This window comes from Sorex fumeus, unplaced genomic scaffold, assembly GCF_029834395.1.
Source record: "Sorex fumeus unplaced genomic scaffold, SorFum_2.1 ptg000081l, whole genome shotgun sequence".
Classification (NCBI taxonomy): Eukaryota; Metazoa; Chordata; class Mammalia; order Eulipotyphla; family Soricidae; genus Sorex; species Sorex fumeus.
The window spans coordinates 10,729,725-10,749,688 of NW_026606138.1; the positions used below are offsets into that span (position 1 = coordinate 10,729,725).

At 44.7% G+C, this 19,964-nt stretch overlaps 1 protein-coding gene across 1 annotated transcript; it reads left to right on the forward strand.

The window, feature by feature from the left end:
- The first annotated feature begins 221 nt into the window (after positions 1-221).
- KICS2 (KICSTOR subunit 2) lies at positions 222-19,494 on the forward strand. The gene is made up of 3 exons (XM_056130758.1): positions 222-501; positions 7,303-7,588; positions 17,276-19,494. The coding sequence occupies exons 1-3, from the start codon at positions 267-269 to the stop codon at positions 18,090-18,092; spliced, it is 1,338 nt and encodes a 445-aa protein (XP_055986733.1). The 5' UTR covers positions 222-266; the 3' UTR covers positions 18,093-19,494.
- Positions 19,495-19,964: the final 470 nt, after the last annotated feature.

Sequence of the window (19,964 nt, forward strand, 5' to 3'; positions counted from 1 at the left end):
GGCATCCAGCGCCTCGCCGCGACTTCTCGGCCGCCTCCCGGCCGGAGCTGGGGTCGGGGGCCCGGGACCCGCGGGGCCAGCGCTGCGGGAGCCGCCGGGAGCCTCTAGCGCGGGCTAGTCCGCGCGCGGGCGGGCGCAGGCGCGCCCCCGAGCCCGCCACCCGCCGCGGGCGCGCGCACGCACGCCGGGCCGCGGCGGGGGGAAACCCGAGAACCCGGAAGTGCGGGCGCGGAGAGCCACGTGGGTGGAGCTGGAGCGCGGCTCGCATGGGGGAGTCTATCCCGCTGGCCGCCCCGGTCCCGGTGGAACAGGCGGTGCTGGAGACGTTCTTCTCTCACCTGGGCATCTTCTCTTACGACAAGGCCAAGGACAATGTGGAGAAGGAGCGAGAGGCCAACAAGAGCGCGGGGGGCAGCTGGCTGTCGCTGCTGGCGGCCTTGGCCCACCTGGCCGCGGCCGAGAAGGTCTATCACAGCCTCACCTACCTGGGGCAGAAACTAGGTACCTTCGCCCCGCCCCCCCGCGCCCCCGGAGGAGGAAGGAAGTGGGGTCTCAGCTCCGGTGGCCGGGGGCTTAGGTTCCTTATCGCTGTGCCACTCCTAGCCCCAGGCTCCAAACTCGCCTCCCACGGTCCTTTCCTAGCCTCGTTTTTTTTTTTTCCCCACCCCCCCCAAAACTCCGCCCACCTGCCTCAGCTGCTGCTAGATTGGCCGGCGCGGGTGGATGCTCTTTGCCCGGCTGTGCCCCAGATCAATGGGTGTATCCATTTATCCATTTTGTCCAGTGCATGGATTACTGCCCTAGATGAGAAGTGAAAAAACTACTGTGTTCTCGCCTTTTTTTTTTTTTTTTAACCAGTGACTCTGCGGCCAGAGGGGATTTAACCTAATTAAAATTCATGAACACTGTCCTCTGATACCTTCAGGTCAAGGCCCCAGAGACTGGTGGAATCCTGCCCGCCCTCAATAAATATTTAATGAAGAAATGAATGAATACTGGGCAGCGAAGGCAAGAAATTACCTGGCACTAGCCAAATAGCTTAAGGGGGGAAATATCAAGCACCTTATGATAAATATCTTACCACCTTATGATAAATCTTGCCCCTAAAATAAGATGCAAAGCGGATTCACTTGATTTTCAGTAGTAGAAGCAATTATGAATCGATTAGGAGAAAATAGTATATGTGAATGCCAAGGACTATGTATACAAAGTATTACTAATAGCTACCAATAATAAATGTTATCAATAACAGGGCTTTTAAAATTGTTTTAATGCTTAGGCCCATTACTTACAAGAGGGGCAGAGTTTGGTATGAATGAAGCACCCATGATGTTCAAATGAACAGAATAGAGTAGATTGGAGCGTAGATTACATTTCTATCCCCAGTGTCCTATTATTGCCTGAAGGTGACTATATTCAGCTTGCTATATATTCAGGAAAGCAGGGGCAGGGCTTTCTGAGTTCAGGTCTGCATTAGCTATTGGAATTGTTAGTGTGTTGTAAGTAGCACTTGTTAGTGTGTTAGCTGAGTGACAAAAACTGGGCAAACAGTTTAGCCTGCATTTTTTTCCTGCCCCTTTTTCAGTGGTACTTCTCATGACTTTGTGATTGTAGTTGCAGCATTATTTTTTCTCTAAAGCAGGTGGGCAAGTTATGTACATGCTGTTGTGTGGATAAATGACAAACCAAACCAGAAAACTTGCTTTGTGAACTGTCAGATTTTGTTTGCATCCATATGACTTATATAACTGTGCAAGTATTGAAATTTATGTATGCCAGGTACTGTATGGTATGTGTGTATATGAAGATGGGGGATGCTGGCTGTAAGATTGAAGATGAATAATTGTTGAACAGGGTTTTTGTTCTTTCTAGGTTCTCCTCCATCAGGGTGATTGGTGATTTACCAATGTCATGATTTTTAGTATTTTTAGTGCACTTGTGAAGGTTTGATGAAAGCTGTGGATTTACTTGCGAGAAAAAATATGTATCTGTACAATTTTTCATATAATCTGAGGTGATTCTGTTACATTTTCCACAGTCCATTTGTAGAACCCAGTTAGAAAATCTGTTCCTCCATTTGAAGTTGTATGTGCTGGGTTTTTCAGGGAACATTACCAGCTGCTGAGTGTATAAGAACACATGTAAGATGGCCTTTGTCTTTGACTTGGGTTCTGCAAAGTGACCCTTGGGTAAAATTCATTTCGCCTAAATCCTAACTTGTATCTGCACTGGGAACTCAGGGCCTGCAGAGTTCAGGCCTGCACCTTGAAACTGACCTAGGGAGCAGTTTACTGGATCTGGTGATCACTCAGAAGTGGTCAGGTGGTCCCTTCTGAGTCAGTTTTCTGAAAGTGGCATGTTTAATGTCACTACCTTTTAACTTGTTCATGTGTACAGGAAACAAATCCTGTAATTAAAATATCTGCAAACATCTTTTTGGTATATATGTGCTATCCCTGCTTGCAGTATAACTTCACCATTTATATTTATTTATTTATTGGTTTTGGGGCCACACACGGAAGTGCTCAGGGATTACTCCTGACTGTGGTGCAGTGCTCAGGGGTGATCATACAGAGTGCCAGCGTTTGAACACAAGTGGCCTTGCCTATAAGGCCTTACCCCTCGTACTGTCTCTCTGACCCTTCTGCTTCTTTTAATTGGTGGGGGGAAGGGGAAAGTGGGCAGGTTGAGCCACACCTGGTGGTGCTCCAGGCTTACCTGTGGCTTTGCTCAGGAATCTGCTTGGAGCACCATATACGAGAAGTGCCGGGTAATGTACATGGGTCAGCATTGTACAAGGCAAGCACCTTACCTGTGATACTATCTCTCCGGCCTCCACTTCACCATTTTTTTTAAAAAGTTCAGAGAAAAAATCATATTTACTTCTAAAGTAATATTTCTGTGTTCACCTTGCTAGTATAAAAGTAAACATTTCTGTGCATTTTTTTTTTAACACTTAGAAAGTGCTTATAATGCCAGTCTGGTTTTTTGCCCCTTTTTGATTTTTGGGTCTTCCCTGGATGTACTTGGGAGTTGCTATGGTGGTGTTTGGGGGACCCTATGGTGCCTGCTTTCCTGCTTGCAAAGTGTGCTTTGCAGCCTTTGAGCCGTCTCTCCAAACCAAGAGTGAGTCTTTTTGACCTCACTCTCGAGAGTGGTGTTTATTGGACCGCTCAGCAGAGTATCCTGGTGATTCCAAGTATGGATGAGCCTTTAGTCAAAGGATAAGCCTGCAGAGAGTCTTTTGTTCTGTCCTGGGCAGTTTTTCAGAGAGGAAAAGATAGCTGTTTGGGGAAGGATCAGTGATTAAGAGTATGTAGAGCATGCTAGCTCTGGCCTCTGGAGGACTTGAGGTCACACTCATTGTCCCTTTGTTTTATTCCTGGAGAACTTCCTCAACCTCCAGTTCCTGGGAGTAGAAAATAATGTGAGAACTGATGTTTTAAACGTAACCTTAGCAAGAAATTGTAGAATAAAACACTCAATTAGATGTTTTCCTTTGATAATGTGTGGTTGTTGAAATCTTGAGAAATAACGAGCGTGCATAAATAGAACCTTCTGGAAACAATGAAAAATAATCATGTTTTGTAAATTTAAAAATAATGAAAAGTTACAGAAGGCAAGTGTCTGATTCCTTGTTTCCCAGCAGGAAGGCAGGCCAGGCCCACTGGATGGTAAGTTGTGTTCCTGAGAGGTTTGAGTAGAGACCTATTTAAAGAAGTGAGTTGGTGGTCTCTTAGTATCATTTTACTTGGTTTCACATACTAGGGTTTGATGTTTATTGATAAGTTTCTAAAGGTATTCTTTGTGTTTCTGTGTTTGACTGGCCCCCTCAGTTTGACTGGCCCCCTCTTGAAAGAAGGCATCCCATTTTTACACTTAGGGAACATTTTCCCTTGGACCATCCTGCCTGAAAGGAGAGGGAGTAGCAGCTGAGGTCACCCAGCTTTCCATAAAGTTGAAAGCTGTTCTTTGACAGTTGCAACCCATTTCAGAACCTCAATTGTTATTGTTGGGAGTTTGCTCAGACACAGATACACTGTAGCACTGTCCTCAGATGTTCATGGATTTGCTCAAGTAGGTACCAGTAACGTTTCACAACAAATTGAGAGACTTGTTGTTATTGTTTTTGGCATATCAAATATGCTACAGCTGCTTGCTAGGCTTTGCTGTTAGGGTGAGATACTCTCAGTAGCTTGCCAGGCTCTCCGAGAGGGGCAGAGGAATCGAACCTGTGTCGGCTGTGTGCACGCATATGCCCTACCCGCTGTGCTATCGCTCCAGCCCAGATACAGATACAAAGGAAAGAAAATTGCATTATTGAAGCTGTGCTTTGTTCTAGGGATGTTGCACATTAAATGTTACCTTTTTCCCCTTCTTTTTAGCAACTCTATTACTAGTCCTATGTCAAAAACAGCAGTTTAAAGTGGCTAGGTTGGTTGGACTGGAGCGATGGCACAGCGGGTAGGGCATTTGCCTTGCAAGCAACCCGGGTTTGATTCCCAGCATCCTATATGGTCCCCTGAGCACCACCAGGGGATAATTCCTGAGTTCAGAGCCAGGAGTAACCCCTGTGCAGCGTAGGGTATGACCCAAATAGCCAAAATAAATAAATAAATAAAAATAATGTGGCTAGGTTGTTTAATTACTTAATTTGGGAGTTGGAGTTTGAAAGCAAGTCAGACTTTTCCAAGCCTTTGAGTTTCACTTGTTCTCGATCTCTTATTTGAAGCAGTACCAGGATTGAACCCAGGCCTCCACATTTACCCAATGCTTTTAATTGCACCTCCTCTTCAGCGGGCATGAGCCTATTCTGTACTGTCAGCCTGCAAAATCCGCAGGCTGAGACAGTGGGCTGCCTTCGAGGGTCCATTCCAATGAGGAATGTTGATGTCGGGCTTTTCCTGTTCTGACTAGGAGGAATGATTGGATGCTGGTTCATCAGTTTGGGCAGTTTTGGGCAGAAAACACTTTTTAAGTCTTTAGTCAGAGTGACTAACCGTCTAGGGCAGTGTTTCTCAAAAGTGGGGGATGTCAACCTTGGGAGGTAATGGAATGACCCAGTGGTGCTGTAGTAAATTCCTTCTTTTTTTTTTTGTTTAATTTTTATTTTATTGAATCACCATGAGATATAGTTACAAGCTTTCATGTTTGAGTTACACAATGACCAAACACAATGATCGAACACAATGACACACAGTGACTGAACACAACGATCAAACACCCATCCTCCACCAGTGCACATTCCCCACCATCATAACCCCCTTTCCCACCCTCCCGCTGCCTCCATGCAGACAATTTCTGGAGGACACTTTCTATTTGCTTACAGAATGTAAATTTCCAAGGGGCACATGATTTTTTTTTTTAAATTTAACTGTAGAAAGGAATAGTAGGCCAAATATCTTTGTGAACTTTTAGTCTAGGATAGCCCAAATTGAGGGACTTTGTTCAAACACAGAGAAACCAGACTTCATCATTCCCTAATCATTACAATCTGTAAAGTTCTGGTTACATTGAGACAAGCTGGTCATCCGCAGAGTAAGGGGTGTTAAGATTAATTTTTTGAAACATAAACTGGGTAATTATCAAAAACTATTTTGAAATGACCCATTTACTAAGAAGGTATTTTATAAATGCTTAATCTTCCTCCCTGCCTGCTATTTTGGAGAGTAATAAATTAATTAAGCATTATGTATGTATAAATAGAAAATTTAAACTGTCATTTATCTGAGTCTTATATATTTGTGTGGATTATTGTTTCAAACCTGCCTTGTGACTTTTCCTCTGACTTACCTCTGACTCTTGGGATATAGAATTGTTTAAGAAAATATACATAATTTATGGGACTGAAGAAAGTGCAGGGGGCAGGCACTTGTCTTGCATGCTACCTGCCCTGGGTTTGACTCTCAGCAGCCTATAAGTAAAGTAAAGTAAAGTAAAGGCCCTCCCGTTGTTCGTCGATTTGCTCGAGCAGGCCCAATAACATCTCCATTGGAGACTTTGTTGTTACTGTGTTTGACATATCGAATACGTCACGGGGAGCTTGCCAGGCTCTGCCATGCGGGCGAGATACTCTGGGTAGCTTGCTGGGCTCTCTGAGAGGGGCTGAGGAATCGAACTCGGGTCGGCCATGTTGGCTGCGTGCAAGGCAAACGCCCTACCGCTGTGCTATCGCTCCAGCAGCCTATAGAGTCCCCTGAACTCCACCAGGAGTGATCCCTGAGCTCAGAGCCAGGAGTAAGCCCTGAGCGTGGCCACGTGTGTATCCCCTTAACTCCCCAAAACCAGGAAAAAAAGAGAAGGGGGTGGAGAGATAGTACAGCAGGTAAGGAACTTCATTTGCATGTGCTGGCCTGGGTTTGATCCCCAGCACCCTATATAGTCCCCCAAGCCCTGCCAGGAATGATCTCTGAGCACACAGCCAGGAGTAAGTTATGAGCACCACCATGTGTGACACCCCCAAAAAAAACCAAACCAGAAATGAATACGTATACAAAGCTGGCTTTGTAATTATTAGAAATATTTGATCAACTATTAATTTAGAAATATGCCAATTTGACCTTTTGGACTAGACATAAAAGGACGTATCTGATCTTATTTTTGCTGGTTTCCTTTGGAACCCTTGAGTTACAGCAGCAGTTATTTATAATTGCTTCCTGCTCTCAATAATTCACAGTGTGGTGCTTATTATAACCTCTAGTGTCAATCTTGTCAAAGGCAGTGAGTAGTTCCTTCCCCCACCCCCTGGGATTTCCATAGTTCCATAGTTATTGTATATGAAAGAGGTATTTGCCTTTTGTTTTCTGATATGGTTTAAAAGACAGGAATCAACGGGGAAAAAAATCTAAACTCAAGAGCAGGAAAAAAAAAATTCTGATTTAGTAGGAACAAAAGTAGCGTTTTCTAATGCAGGTGTTCTGTCTTCAGGAGGAAGGACTTTTAAATCCAGGCTGATGTCATTTGCTAGGTTAATTTATTGATCCCCTGAAACAAATCCGCCTGCTCGCTGAAGGAGAGCTGGAAGAGCATAGTGCGGGGCCAGGGAAATGGTGCACAGGTGCGGGGCTGCACTCATTCATCGCGCGAGGCCACCTTCGACCTCACCCGTCAGTGAAATTACGAGCCACGAAATGAACTGAACTCCCAGTCCTAGGCGTCGGAGAGTCTGGGAACTCTGTGGCCGCAGGCTCTCTGTCCCTTGGAGAGAAGGTGGGTGGGCGGGGGTGGCGGCCTGCGCTTCTGCTCACGTTCCCCCCCCCCCCCCCCCCCCCCCCCCCCCCCCGCGGTGCCTTTGCCTTGCAGGGGGCCAGTCTTTCTTCAGCCGCAAGGACTCCATCCGCACCATCTACACGTCCCTGCAGAACGAGCTCAAGAAGGTGGTGGCGGGCCGCGGCGTGCCAGGCGGCGCCGCGCCCCACGTGGAGGAACTCCTGTCCCACCTGTCGGAGCAGCTCTGCTTCTTCGTCCAGGCCCGCATGGAGATCGCAGACTTCTACGAGAAGATGTACACCCTGAGCGCGCAGAAGTTCATCAACGCCGAAGAGCTCGTGGGCCTTCTGGATGCCATCCTCAAGAAGTACAGCTCCAGGTCGGTGTGGGCGAGGAGGGCCAGGGAGCGAGGCATCTGGGGGCCCGGTGTGGCCCTGCTGACCCCGAGTACCAGGACCCAGGCACTGCAGGGTGTAACCCCCCACGCCCCTGAGTAAGGAAAAAGGCCTCAGGGTGTGATGCCCTGCCCCCCCCCCCCCCCAAAAAAAAAGAGAAAAAAGAAAATTATCTAAATGAACCAACGACTTTGGGTTCTTTAATGACTTGAGGTTAACTTGAGCAAGATTAATTCCTAATGTAAAATTCTTTCTTTCTTCCCTTTTTTTTTTTTGTGTCACACCCTGCGATGCACAGAGGTTACTCCTGGCTCATGCACTTAGGAATTACTCCTGGCAGTGCTTGGGGGACCATATGGGATGCTGGGAATCAAACCCGGGTTGGCCGTGTGAAAGGCAAACGCCCTACCCACTGTGCTATTGCTCCAGCCCCGACTATGTAAAACTCTTTACTAAATTTTCTTTGAGAAGTGGGTTTACGTGTTCTGTCTTTTGGGTGGATAACACTTTTCCCTATAACTTTTGATTTGCTACCTGTACTACTGCAAACACTCCCCCTTCCCTCCCTTCTCCCCCCCTCCCCTCCCACCATGATTCTGGTGTTCTAGAGAACAAATTTGTATTTTAATACTCTCTTGTCTGAAAGAGTTCATCTTTTCTCAAAAAACCCTATTTATCTTTCAGTGGATATTTATTAGTCCCGACACAGCTGATCCCTGTCAGAAAGCTTATAAAAAATTATATGAATCCTTAAATGATGATGAATTGTCTTTGTATTAAAAAAAAAAAAAAGAAAATTATCAAGTGTGATGTAGGGCACCACACTTGGCCCTCATTTGAGGTGCAGATCCTGGTGGGTTACTGCACTGTCCACTCTGCTCCCAGAGACAAATGGAAGCATGTTTTTTCTCTAGAAATCAGAGAAGAACGATATTGACATTTTCCTCTGTTTGGGGGGACCATACCCAGTGGTGTTTGGGGGCTGTGGTCTCCATGTTCAGGGACTGCTTTGGGCAAAGCTCCAGGGCCATGTGGGTTGAAGTGGACCTCCTGCATGCAAAGCACACACTCAGCCTGTTAAGCTCTCTCTCTGGCTTTGTAAATTTTTAATTTTTTGGCATGAAAACCACAAAAATCAGGAAGCATGTCTCACCAGCACAGGCTGTCAAAGTTTTCCTCTTTTGATAAACTGATTACATAAGTTTTATTTTTTTAATTGATTTTGATTTTGTTTCTGTCTTTGGGGCCACACCTGCGATGCTCAGGGATTAGTTCAGGTGGTGCTGGGGGGAAACCATTTGGGATACCGGGGATTGAACCCAGGTCAGCTGCATGCAATGCCTTACCCACTGTACTAACTCTCTGGCCCGAACTTATTACATTAGTAAGCGAACATAAATTTATATGTAAGAACCATAATAATTTGTAAAACTGCATTTAAAATGGAATAATTGACTTCAGTCATATAAGAATTTCTATTGCATGTGCTTGAAAAGGGGTGGGGGGAAATACCCTTTGAATTTAGCGAACCCAGAATCAGGGTGTCTAATCTTATCCTAGAATACTCCCGAGGTAGAACTTGGGCTTTCTTCCCCCCAAGGAAGCAAAAATGAAACATTGTTTCTGTAGAATTTGTTTTGATTGACTTACCTGTTTTGTATAGTAGACATAAGGAAAATTCTGGCTTTATTTTCTGTGTCTTGGTTAAAATAAGCCTGAAAGGGAGATCGTGAATGCAAATTAATATTTACCCTCTTCTCCTAAATTAAAAAAAAACAATTTTAAGAAGGAATGCCAATTTTACTTATTTATTGGTTTTTGTGCCCTTTTGGAGAGTACTCAAGGCTCACTCTGAGCTCAGTGCCTAGGGATCACTCAGGGTGGGCTCAGGGGACCATATGAGGTTCCTGGGATTGAACCTGGGTCAGCTGTGTGCAAGGCAAGTGAACTATCTGCTCTGCAATGACTTCAACCCCAGTAATGCTAGTAATAGCAGCAATTATTGATCCATTCTAGTCAGTGAGTATTGATTCATTGTGGACAGCAATTATTGACCCATTCTAGACAGCTTTTAAAAGCCCCTCTAACATAAGAGTAATATATCATTTTCTTTCTTTTATCATTTTGTATTTTCGGAAGTATTTGGGTCACACCCAGCAGTGTTTGGGGTCTTCTCGGAGAGCAGTACTTGAGGGTCCCTCCTGGTAGTGCTCGAGTCCCACGTGGGGGGTGCTGTGATTAAAAGTCAGTGTTCCTGTATGTAAAGCATGCATTCCAACCCTTTGAACTGCCTGCCAACCCTTTGAATAATGAAGCACTAATTATATCTTCATGGTTGGAATTTAAGGAATATTTTAAAAATTGAGGTACACAAAATTTCTGTTTATAGGAAGCACAATTTCTTGATCTGAATGCTTCAAATGACAAAATTCTCTCTAAAAGGCAGAACTATGATTTGTTTAAACAGTACTTCCTTTTCCTGTATAAAAGGATCTGTGATAATAACTGTTAATTAAACAGTTGTTTGTGTCTAGTTCAGCAAAGTTAATCATTACCCACTGAAATTTCATAAGCAAAACCAACAGCAGTGCTGTTTCTAGGGACACATTCTCCTTCAGGTGCTTGATATGCCTGGACCATAGTAGGGAAGGCTCAGAGTAGATTCTGTGATCCTGCCCCAGTCTGTAGCACTGTCCTCCCGTTGTTCATAGATTTGCTCAAGCCGGCCCAGTAATGTCTCCATTGTGAGACTTGTTGTTACTATGTTTGGCATATCAAATACATCACGGGGAGCTTGCCAGGCTTTGCCATGCAGGCGAGATACTCTTGGTAGCTTGCCGGGCTCTCGGAGAGGGGCAGAGGAATCGAACATGGGCCAACCCGGTCAGCTGCATGCAAGGCAAATGCCCTACCGCTGTGCTATTGCTCCAGCCCTTGCCCCAGTCTACCTTTCTTAATTCATCTAAGGCCCATTCACTGCTTTAAATTGCAGCCACTCCTGGTTAAAAAGGAAGAAACTTCAAAGAGAAGTCTTTGAAGATTCTAAGCAGAAGCTAAAACACAGGCCAAATGTAAAGGTGTATTTACCTTTTCCTACCTTGTTTCTTAGTATTTATTTTGCTTTGAATTTGTCAGGGAGGAAAAGTATCTTTTCCTCCGTGCCTTTAAGTTACCCACTGGGGGCTTTTTTTCATCATAACAGGAGAAAAGTATACAAAAGCTTACTTTTAATGTCTTGGGGGGGGGGGGGCGGGAAGGCTGTAAGGGAGGGAGGCACATCCAGCAGTGCTCAGAGCTTATCTGGTTCTGTGCTTAGGGGGCCTTATATGAAGCCATGGATCAAACCTGGGTCAGTTGCGTGCAAGGCAAATGCTCTGCTGAACTATCAAGCCCCTAGTGTGAATCTTTTTTGTTTCTGGGCCCACACCTGGCTGTTCTCAGGACTTAACTCCTGGCTGTGTGCTCAGGGATCACTCATGGGGTGCTTGAGGGGGAACCCTATGAGGTGATGGGGCTTGAGCCTGGGTTGGACTGCATGCAAGGCAAAGGCCCTACCTGCTGTGCTGTCTCTCCGGCTGTCCTAATGTCAGTCTCAGACGACCATGGGAGCCTTCTTCATAGGGAGTGAAGACCCCAAGAAATGTTCACACCTGAGTGTTTTCATGCTAGGTTTGATAAAAAGCAGAGAGTGGTTAAAATTTCCTGAACCCCATCTTGCCTTTCTATCATAATTTTAGCTGTTAACACAACAATTCTATCTATAGAACAAGCAGTCTTTAATTTGCACTTTCGGGCTCACTGGGCCTTCTGGGTTTTGTCTGCTGTGAGTTGGCTGATCTGGTCTTGAACTAGATGCCTAGTAATTTTGGTCTTTCAGGTTTGGCCTTCTGTGGAGAGTTTTGCTGTTTTGTTAGTTTGATTGGGGGGGGGGGCAAATCTGCCAGTGTGCAGAAGCTGTTCTCAGCTATGTGCTAGGGAGCCCCTCCTGGTGGTGCCACAGAGCAAACCCAGGCATTCTGCGAGCCAGCCATGCATTCAGTCCATACACCTCTCTCTCTCTGGCCTGAGTTTTTTTTGCTTTCTCTGTTAGTCCATTGCACATGGTGAGCCCAGACTTAGAGGGGGAAACAACTCTTCAGTGGGATCACCAAAGTATAAAACAAAACCAACAACAAGTTTAATCAAAGTCTTTTGAATAAGATCTATTAATATCCCTTAGGGGCTGGAGCAATAGCACAGAGGGTAAGGCATTTGCTTTGCACACAGCCAACATGGCCAACCCAAGTTCGATTCCTCTGCCCCTCTCGGAAAGCCCGGCAAGCTACCGAGAGTATCTCACCCCCATGGCAGAGCCTGGCAAGCTACCTGTGACATATTCAATATGCCAAACACAGTAACAACAAAGTCTCACGATGGAGACGTTACTGGGCCCACTTGAGTAAATCGATGAACAACGGGAGGACAGTGACAGTGAATGTCCCTTAAGCCAAAAGAATTCACGTGGTCCAGACCAGAGTTCAGGGGTGGGAACGCTCGTCCACTTCCGTGGGAGGAGTTACAGAGTCACATGACAATGGTGATTCAGGATGCTTATAAGGATAAGCCTAGGGACTAGAAATATAAGCCCTTCTCATGACTAAATCACACGGTATTTAAGATTTATGGTTCAATTCAAGTCTTATTTCCTCTATGACACAGGACACAGTCTTTCTACCAATAGAAATTGTTTGGTTTTAAATTTATTTTATTTGTATTCATAAAAGAGCTGTTACTTCTTCCACCATGGAAAGTCCCAGAGGACAAGCTTTTGGTTAATTAGTCATTATCTTTAATGTACTTTATATTTAAAAATCAAACAAATTAGTTTTAAAAGAGATTATGGCTCTACTTTTTATTATAGCAAAATATAGATGATATTTAACATAAGGTTACTTTACAGTGGCATTTGATACATTTACATTGTTGCTATATTAACTTTTTTTGTGTTTGTATTGGGATTGTACCTAAGGCCTCATACATGCAAGGAATGGCTCTACCACTGAGCTACAGTTTGTGTCTTATAGATTTATTAATTTATATTTATTTGTTTTCTTTTCCTTTTTTTTTTTTTTTGCATGAGGCCGTATATGCCAGTGCTCATGGTTCTGTGCTTTGCTGGGGTTCAGTCCTAGTGCTCGTGCATGCAAAGTCTGTGTTCCAGCTTTGAGTTCTCTTTCCTGCCCAGACTTTTTCTCTAAAGAGCCAGTTTTCTGGATTGATTCTCACTCAGATTCTTGGGAACTTGCTGCTGTAGCTGAGGTGTATAGTTTGGGATTGCAGCAGTTTAACCGACTCTCCTGGAGCGTGTTGTGAATAGGTATATGGGGCACACAGCAGACTAGAATGGGGAAATGATACATCAGAATGCTCATCTCAAAGTCTTGGCAGAATAACATTAACATGAATTTTCAGCTCTTCTTAAGGATAAAAAAGTTGCTTCGACATTCTCATTCATCCTAATAAACGTTTAGCATTTAAATACTTTGAGTCTGTGTTTATGGAAGAGCTTGTTCAGAATCCTTTGAGAAGGTTTGTATAGAGAATTCATATTCATTCAAGAAGAATGTTGGCTATAAAGGATGATTTCTAATTGGAAGCAGAAAAATAACTTAAAGTACTGGGTTTTTGTGGTATAATTTTCTCCAGTCTTATACCATTTTCTTATTGTTCTCAATCTTACTCTTTATGGTTCCTTGGCAGTTTTTTTCTGATACATAGAATAGAATAGAATTATAGAGTTTATATTCTATAACTGTCAAGGAACTAATGTAGTAAGAACATTTTGAATAAATGAACAAATTTGAGACATGCTTCGGGGGGTTTGTGTATATACTATAGTTTTTAAAAATTCAAAAAAGTAGAAAAATGTTAGTGGGCACTGGTTAAGGTGTTGATGGTTGAACATTGTACCTGGGAACTCAGCCATGAAAATTTTGTGACTTGGTAATTCATGGTGATTCAATACATTACTTAAAAAATTATAAATATATATATCAAGATATATATTTATAAACCCTACCTTACTACCATCACAGAAAAATGCAGTGTTTGAATAGTCACTCATGAACTGGAGGATTTGGACTGTGGTTTACTTTTCTGATTCTTGATTATGTCATTAGCCTAGGTTAACCTCCACCCATATTTTAGCTTCCCTAGCTTGAGACTTAAATGTTGATAACAGAAAAAATAGTTATTGGCATGTAACTATATTCTATATATCATATGATAATTTCTATTATGTAATACCCGTTGGCAGGGCTCGGGAACATATGAGGTGTGAACATATGCATAGCACAGTGGGTAGGACGTTTGTCTTGCACACAGCCAACCCAGGTTTGATTCTCGGTAGCCCAGCAAGCTACCGAGAATATCTTGCCCACACAGCAAAGCCTGGCAAGCTACCCGTGACATATTTGATATGCCAAAACACAGTAACAACAAGTCTCACAATGGAGACGTTACTGGTGCCCACTCGAGCAAATTGATGAACAACGGGAGGACAGTGCTACAGTAATACCCAGCCTCATATGGTCTTCCTTAATCATAGTCTCTTTATTATTATAGTTTAAATATATTTTTGAAAAAGAGGGATTTGGAGCCATAGTACAGCTTGTAGTGCCCTTGCATTGCACATGGCTGACCCGGTTTGATCCCCAGCACCTCATATGGTCCCCTGAACCCTGCCAGGAGTGATCCCTGAGTGCAGAGCCAGGAGTAAGGCCCGAGCACTGCTGGGTGTGGCTCCAATACCAAGAAAAAATGGAAAAGAAATGAAAAGAGAAAACCAGAGCCGTCTGGATATACTTGTGGTGATTACCCCCAGTTCTTTAACAGATCTCGGGCACTGTCCTCATCAGCCCAGGCCATCACAGAATGTAAGACGCTGCTAGCACTCGGCAGTGAAACAGCTAAATTGTGTGGGTTCAGACCCTCTATTCACGTCTCATGGTACTGGAGCATAAGACATGCTCAATAAATTCTAGGTGTGGCCCAGCTTTTGGAAAAGAGGCGTTGACTGAGAAGATCCCAGCACTCTCTTCAGCTGTGCTGGATCTTCAGGAGAGGAGAGCTTAATGGGGGACCCTTGAGAGTGGGTTGCACCATGCCAGGCAGATGCTGACTCCCCCTGAACATTTCTCCAGAAGTAAAAGACTGAGCGTGGCAGCCCCCCAGGGTCCATAGAGGGGACTCTCCTTAGCCCCTCGGTCCCTTTATTAGTGAATTCCATTTAGGGGTGGCAGACTCACAGTCACAAGGCAGAAACTAGGGACCCAGATCTTCCCAGTGATCAGTGACCACGTGTACTGAGTGATCACTGTGTATCCTACATTCGGGGAAGAAAAGAGAGTAGACAGCGCCTGCTTCCCCTCAAGAAGCTTAAAGCAAGGGTGTGAATGTCCCGGTGTTTCTGATCAGTTCTGTGATTGAGTTGCTAAGGGGGGAGACAGGTACTAAGAAACTGGAGGATGTTACTGGGATATTTAACCCCATCAGAGACTGAGGCATCAAGAGGAAGTCCTGCTCCCACTTGCCTCCTAGCCTTTCCATGAGCCTCAGCCCCTTCATCCCATCCCCATCCTCCCCATGGGAGCACCCCTCTGCCTCCCAGCACCTTCCCCCAGGATACCACTGTGACACGTGGAAGGCAAAGTGTCCTGCAAGCAGGCAGCAATCACTGAGTCATAAAATGAATGTAGTGAGTAGTAGTCTAATTATATATATATATATATGTACATATATGTATATCAAGAGTATATTGTGTATAATGGGGGATATGAAGTTGAAAACACTGTTTGTTTTTGCTTTTTGGATCACACCTAGTGATGCACAGGAGTTACTCCTGGCTCTGCACTGCGGAATTACCCCTGGCGGTGCTCAGGGGACCATATGGGATGCTGGGAATCGAACTCAGGTCTGCCGCGTGCAAGGCAAATGCCCTACCCACTGTGCTATTGCTCCAGCGCCCAAAAACACACTAGTTTTATTTCCACGAATATTCCTGGTGTGTTGTAATATAAAGTGTCATTCTCTGAGGAAGTTCTTTTGGCCATTTCTCTTTCTTTCCCTTTGTGCCAGCCAAGAAGTGCTCAGGAGTGAGCGGTGCTCCTTCCTGCTAACACTCAGCCAGCTGTGCAGGCCAGATTTGCAGGGCTCACACCAACCTCGGGGGCCTCCCGGGCTAAGGCTGGTAGTGCAGGGAGTGAACTCAGGACCTCTGCATGCCAGACACGCACTCCCATCCTGTGAGCTTTCTTACTGGCCCAAAAGTGTATTCCTTGCTGTACATCACCATCCAGCATTTTAGAATACTTTTTGTCTCATCCAAGTAGACAGGAAACTGCACTGCTCCCTTCTCGTGATACAGTGTTCCAATGACTTCATGTCTGGAAGAAGTGAAAGAACAATGGGAATGTGGCTCTGTCTGAAAGGGCCCAGATTGTTCAAGAACCTTACTGTCTTCTTGGGGATTTTGGATTTTACCTTAAGGTAAATTAAAAGCAGTTGAAGGGTTAGCTATTGTTTATTTCGCTACTTCTGTTTTTAACTAATAAATATGAAGGGATTTGGGAAGTAGGATTAGATAAGCATTTTCTAGCAAAAATAATTACCTTTGGTAGAGATGTATTTTATTATCTTACTGTGTTTCAGATAAAGGCTTAGGATCTGTCACCCCCTTTCTGGTGGTGGGGGGTGAACCATACTCAGCAGCCCTTTGAGGACTTTCTGAGTTATCTCTGGCAGTGCTCCAAGGACCATCAAATTTGGGGTTCTAGCATGCACAAACAGCTATTTGTGATATCTCTGTGGCCCATGATCTATAATTTTAAATAGTAGCAACAAGTCTCACAATGGAGATGTTACTGCACCAGGTTTAATAGTAGCTTACATTGAATGTTAAATATATTTGTATGTATTGTGTATGTCGGGCTAGAGTGATAGCACAGCAGGTAGGGCATTTGCCTTGCACGCGGCTGACCCGAGTTTGATTCCTCCACCCCTCTCGGAGAGCTCGGCAAGCTACCGAGAGTATTTGCCCGCATGGCAAAGCCTGGCAAGCTACCCATGACATATTCGATATGCCAAAAACAGTAACAACAAGTCTCACAGTAGAGATGTTACTAGTGCCCTCTCGAGCAAATTGATGAACAACGGGAGGACAATGCTACAGTGCTATTGTGTATGTACTTAAGAAGTGTTTAGTGACTTTTTCTTTCCCCCTGCCTCTTTAGGACCACAGCCCAAAGACGATGCCTTCTTTTTATGATAAATTGAGTCATACAGTTTCCAGAAAAAAAAAAAATAAAAGAAGTTAAGAATTCTAGCTAATTTGATTTCTATAAATTTCAAAAGAAGGTAGCTATTATACTTTCTTCCTCCCTCTCTCTTTTCTCTCCCTCTTTCCCCTACCTCACCCCTTCCCTAGTCACTTATTTACCTAGGCATAGTCCTAAGCTTGGTGAGGTTATTTCAAATTGGCTTTTTCAGTATATCAGCAGTCTTTCCATTTTCCTTCTCCTGCCCCCAGCTATCCCATTATTGTCTAATTGTGTGTGTGTTGTGTGTGTGTGTGTGTGTGTGTGTGTGTGTACTAACATTTCCACTTATTTCTCCTAATTGTGCTTCTGCTGCAGATTTCACCACCCTATCCTGAGTCCTTTGGAAAGCAGCTTCCAGTTGGAGGTTGATGTCCTGAGTCACCTCCTGAAGGCGCAGGCTCAGGTCTCTGAGTGGAAGTTCCTCCCGTCGCTGGTTAACTTGCACAGCGCTCACGCCAAACTGCAGACTTGGGGCCAGATCTTCGAAAAGCAGCGGGAGACCAAGAAGCATCTGTTCGGAGGACAGTCTCAGAAGGCCGTGCAGCCCCCACACCTCTTCCTCTGGCTGATGAAGCTCAAAAACATGCTTCTGGCCAAATTTAGTTTTTATTTCCACGAGGCGCTGAGCCGGCAAACGACAGCCTCGGAAATGAAAACCTTGACGGCAAAAGCCAACCCAGACCTTTTTGGAAAGATTTCCAGCTTCATCAGGAAGTATGATGCTGCCAACGTGTCCTTAATCTTTGACAACAGAGGTTCTGAGAGCTTCCAGGGTCACGGCTACCACCACCCGCATTCCTACCGAGAGGCCCCGAAGGGCGTGGACCAGTATCCGGCCGTGGTGTCTCTGCCCAGTGACAGGCCCGTCATGCACTGGCCCAATGTCATCATGATCATGACCGACCGCATGTCCGAGCTGAACAGCCTGGAGAAAGTGGTCCACTTCTATGACGACAAAGTCCAGAGCACTTACTTCCTGACCCGCCCAGAGCCGCACTTCACCATTGTTGTCATTTTTGAGTCAAAGAAATCCGAGAGAGACTCCCACTTTATCTCCTTCCTCAATGAGATCTCCCTCGCCCTTAAGAATCCCAAAGTTTTTGCCAGTCTGAAACCAGGATCCAAAGGTTAGCGGGTTAAGCGCAGGCCAGGCCTGCCGGACCAGTAACCATATTCCTCATCGCTCTGATGGTCCCCAGAGGTCTTGGTTGGAATTACCATGTGTTCCTGCTTCTCTCACGGTCAACGGGGGATGCAGATTCTCCGAAGCTGGGCCACACACACTTGGTGTGTAGTGGACGTCGTTTGAGTTGAGATCCAAAGAGTAATCTGGGAAGTGCTCCTGACTGCTGAGTGTCTCCATGGTCCAACATAGCACCTGCTGCATTTTCTCTCTCCTGTTTTCCCACATTTCGTGTGAACTGAGTATTTATTGTCCTTTCTTTTCACTTTCCAAATGTTTTATATTGCTCTAAACAACGTGTTCTAATGCAATTCCAAATGTCTTCCCCCTTCTTCCTGGATGAATTAATTGGGATGAGATATTAAACAGCCTTTTTAGAATTAAGGACTGTTTGTTTTCGATCTCAAATCAGCAGCTTAGCTTTGTTTTTGATCTGTAAATTAGTCATTCTGATGCCAACATGAGGGCCTGGGTGTGGAATTTCTCTGTTATTTGAAACTGAAGGTGAATCGGAGTGCTAGCCTCTGGTCAGGTTTTAGCTGTCGGGTCAAACCCATGGGGCATGTTTCATAGCACTGGGTTTTTTGGGGGTGATCTACACACTGACTGTATGTGTTGTTGCTTTTTGGAAGTTTGGATTTTTCACTGTTTTTGAGTCAGCATCAGCCAGTAGCGGGGATTTCTCCCGTCTTCAGCATATTATCTGCTTGGCTCTCCATTATCACCTTCCTGCTGAAATGTATTTCATGTTTGGCTCCACGCCCTGGTTATTTTTAGGCTGACAAAGCATGCAGTCTCAGTTTTTCAGACACTTTAGATATTCCCTCGACCTGGCCTACTTTTCTAAAACCAAGTGGAATCTTGATACTCTGCACTTGGCTAAAAATCAATTGTGCGTTCAAAAGACCTCTTCATAGCTGATTAATCAACTCAGTACTTAAGCACATTTGAACTTGGGCTTCCTGCCTGACTCCTCCAGATTATTTTTAGAAGCAGTGACACTTCTGAACACATGCTGCCTTAACACTTTTCCTCAGAGGGTTTTCATGGGAAGTAGGTAGATCAGAAAAGGCACGCTGGGCTGCGAGGCCTTTACTTCCAGGTTGTTGGTTCAGGACAAAAATAAGCCACATAGAGTAACTGAGAGGTGACTATTTGATAGCTCCTTCAAAGTGTGTGTGCAGTATCAATGGCAGGAAATTCCAGTTCCCAAGATTCAGGAATCTCTGCTAGGTTGGGAGGTGGCAAGTAGGTAGGTCTGGCAGAGACCAGGAGGCTCCATCCCACCCTGAACCCCCCTAGGCATCCTCTCCCCACCTCAGCCTGGTCTTCTGGGCTAGGGGGAGGAACACTCTGGTCTGTTTCCTGGAGGAGAACATGTGTTTTCCTTTTCCTTTTTTTTTTTTTTAATGTAAAAAGTCAGTTTGCTTTAAGTAGAAGTAGTGATTTACTGTTGCATTTAACTCACTCAGGTTCTCTGAAAAGCTGGACAGACTTTATGTCAATCTTACATTTTAAAAAATGGAAAACAATTGGAATTAAAATGTCTTGTCATTGTTCTTTCCTATTGTGTTTTGCCCGGATAACTGAAATACATACTTGGGTGTGCATGAATTCCCCCCCGCCCCCAAAGCCACCATTAGCCTTAACAATGTGGGCTCCCGCGTACCTGAAAGTGGAGCCTGGAGACAGTATAAATGAAACACGTTATTTAAATATCTGTCCTCCCTGGAACATATTTGAAGTGTATATTTTGCTTTAAAACATGTTTTGGTTCAAGCCAGTAAATGAAGTCGTTTTACTCAGATTTGTCCTCTAAAA

What these genes read in the sequence shown, in the direction of transcription:
- KICS2 (XM_056130758.1), top strand. Translation starts at nt 267, where the DNA reads ATGGGGGAGTCTATCCCGCTGGCCGCCCCGGTCCCGGTGGAACAGGCG. An exon ending in CTACCTGGGGCAGAAACTAG is followed by an intron (nt 502 to 7,302) that starts GTACCTTCGCCC and finishes TTTGCCTTGCAG; the next exon opens with GGGGCCAGTCTTTCTTCAGC. An exon ending in CTCAAGAAGTACAGCTCCAG is followed by an intron (nt 7,589 to 17,275) that starts GTCGGTGTGGGC and finishes CTTCTGCTGCAG; the next exon opens with ATTTCACCACCCTATCCTGA.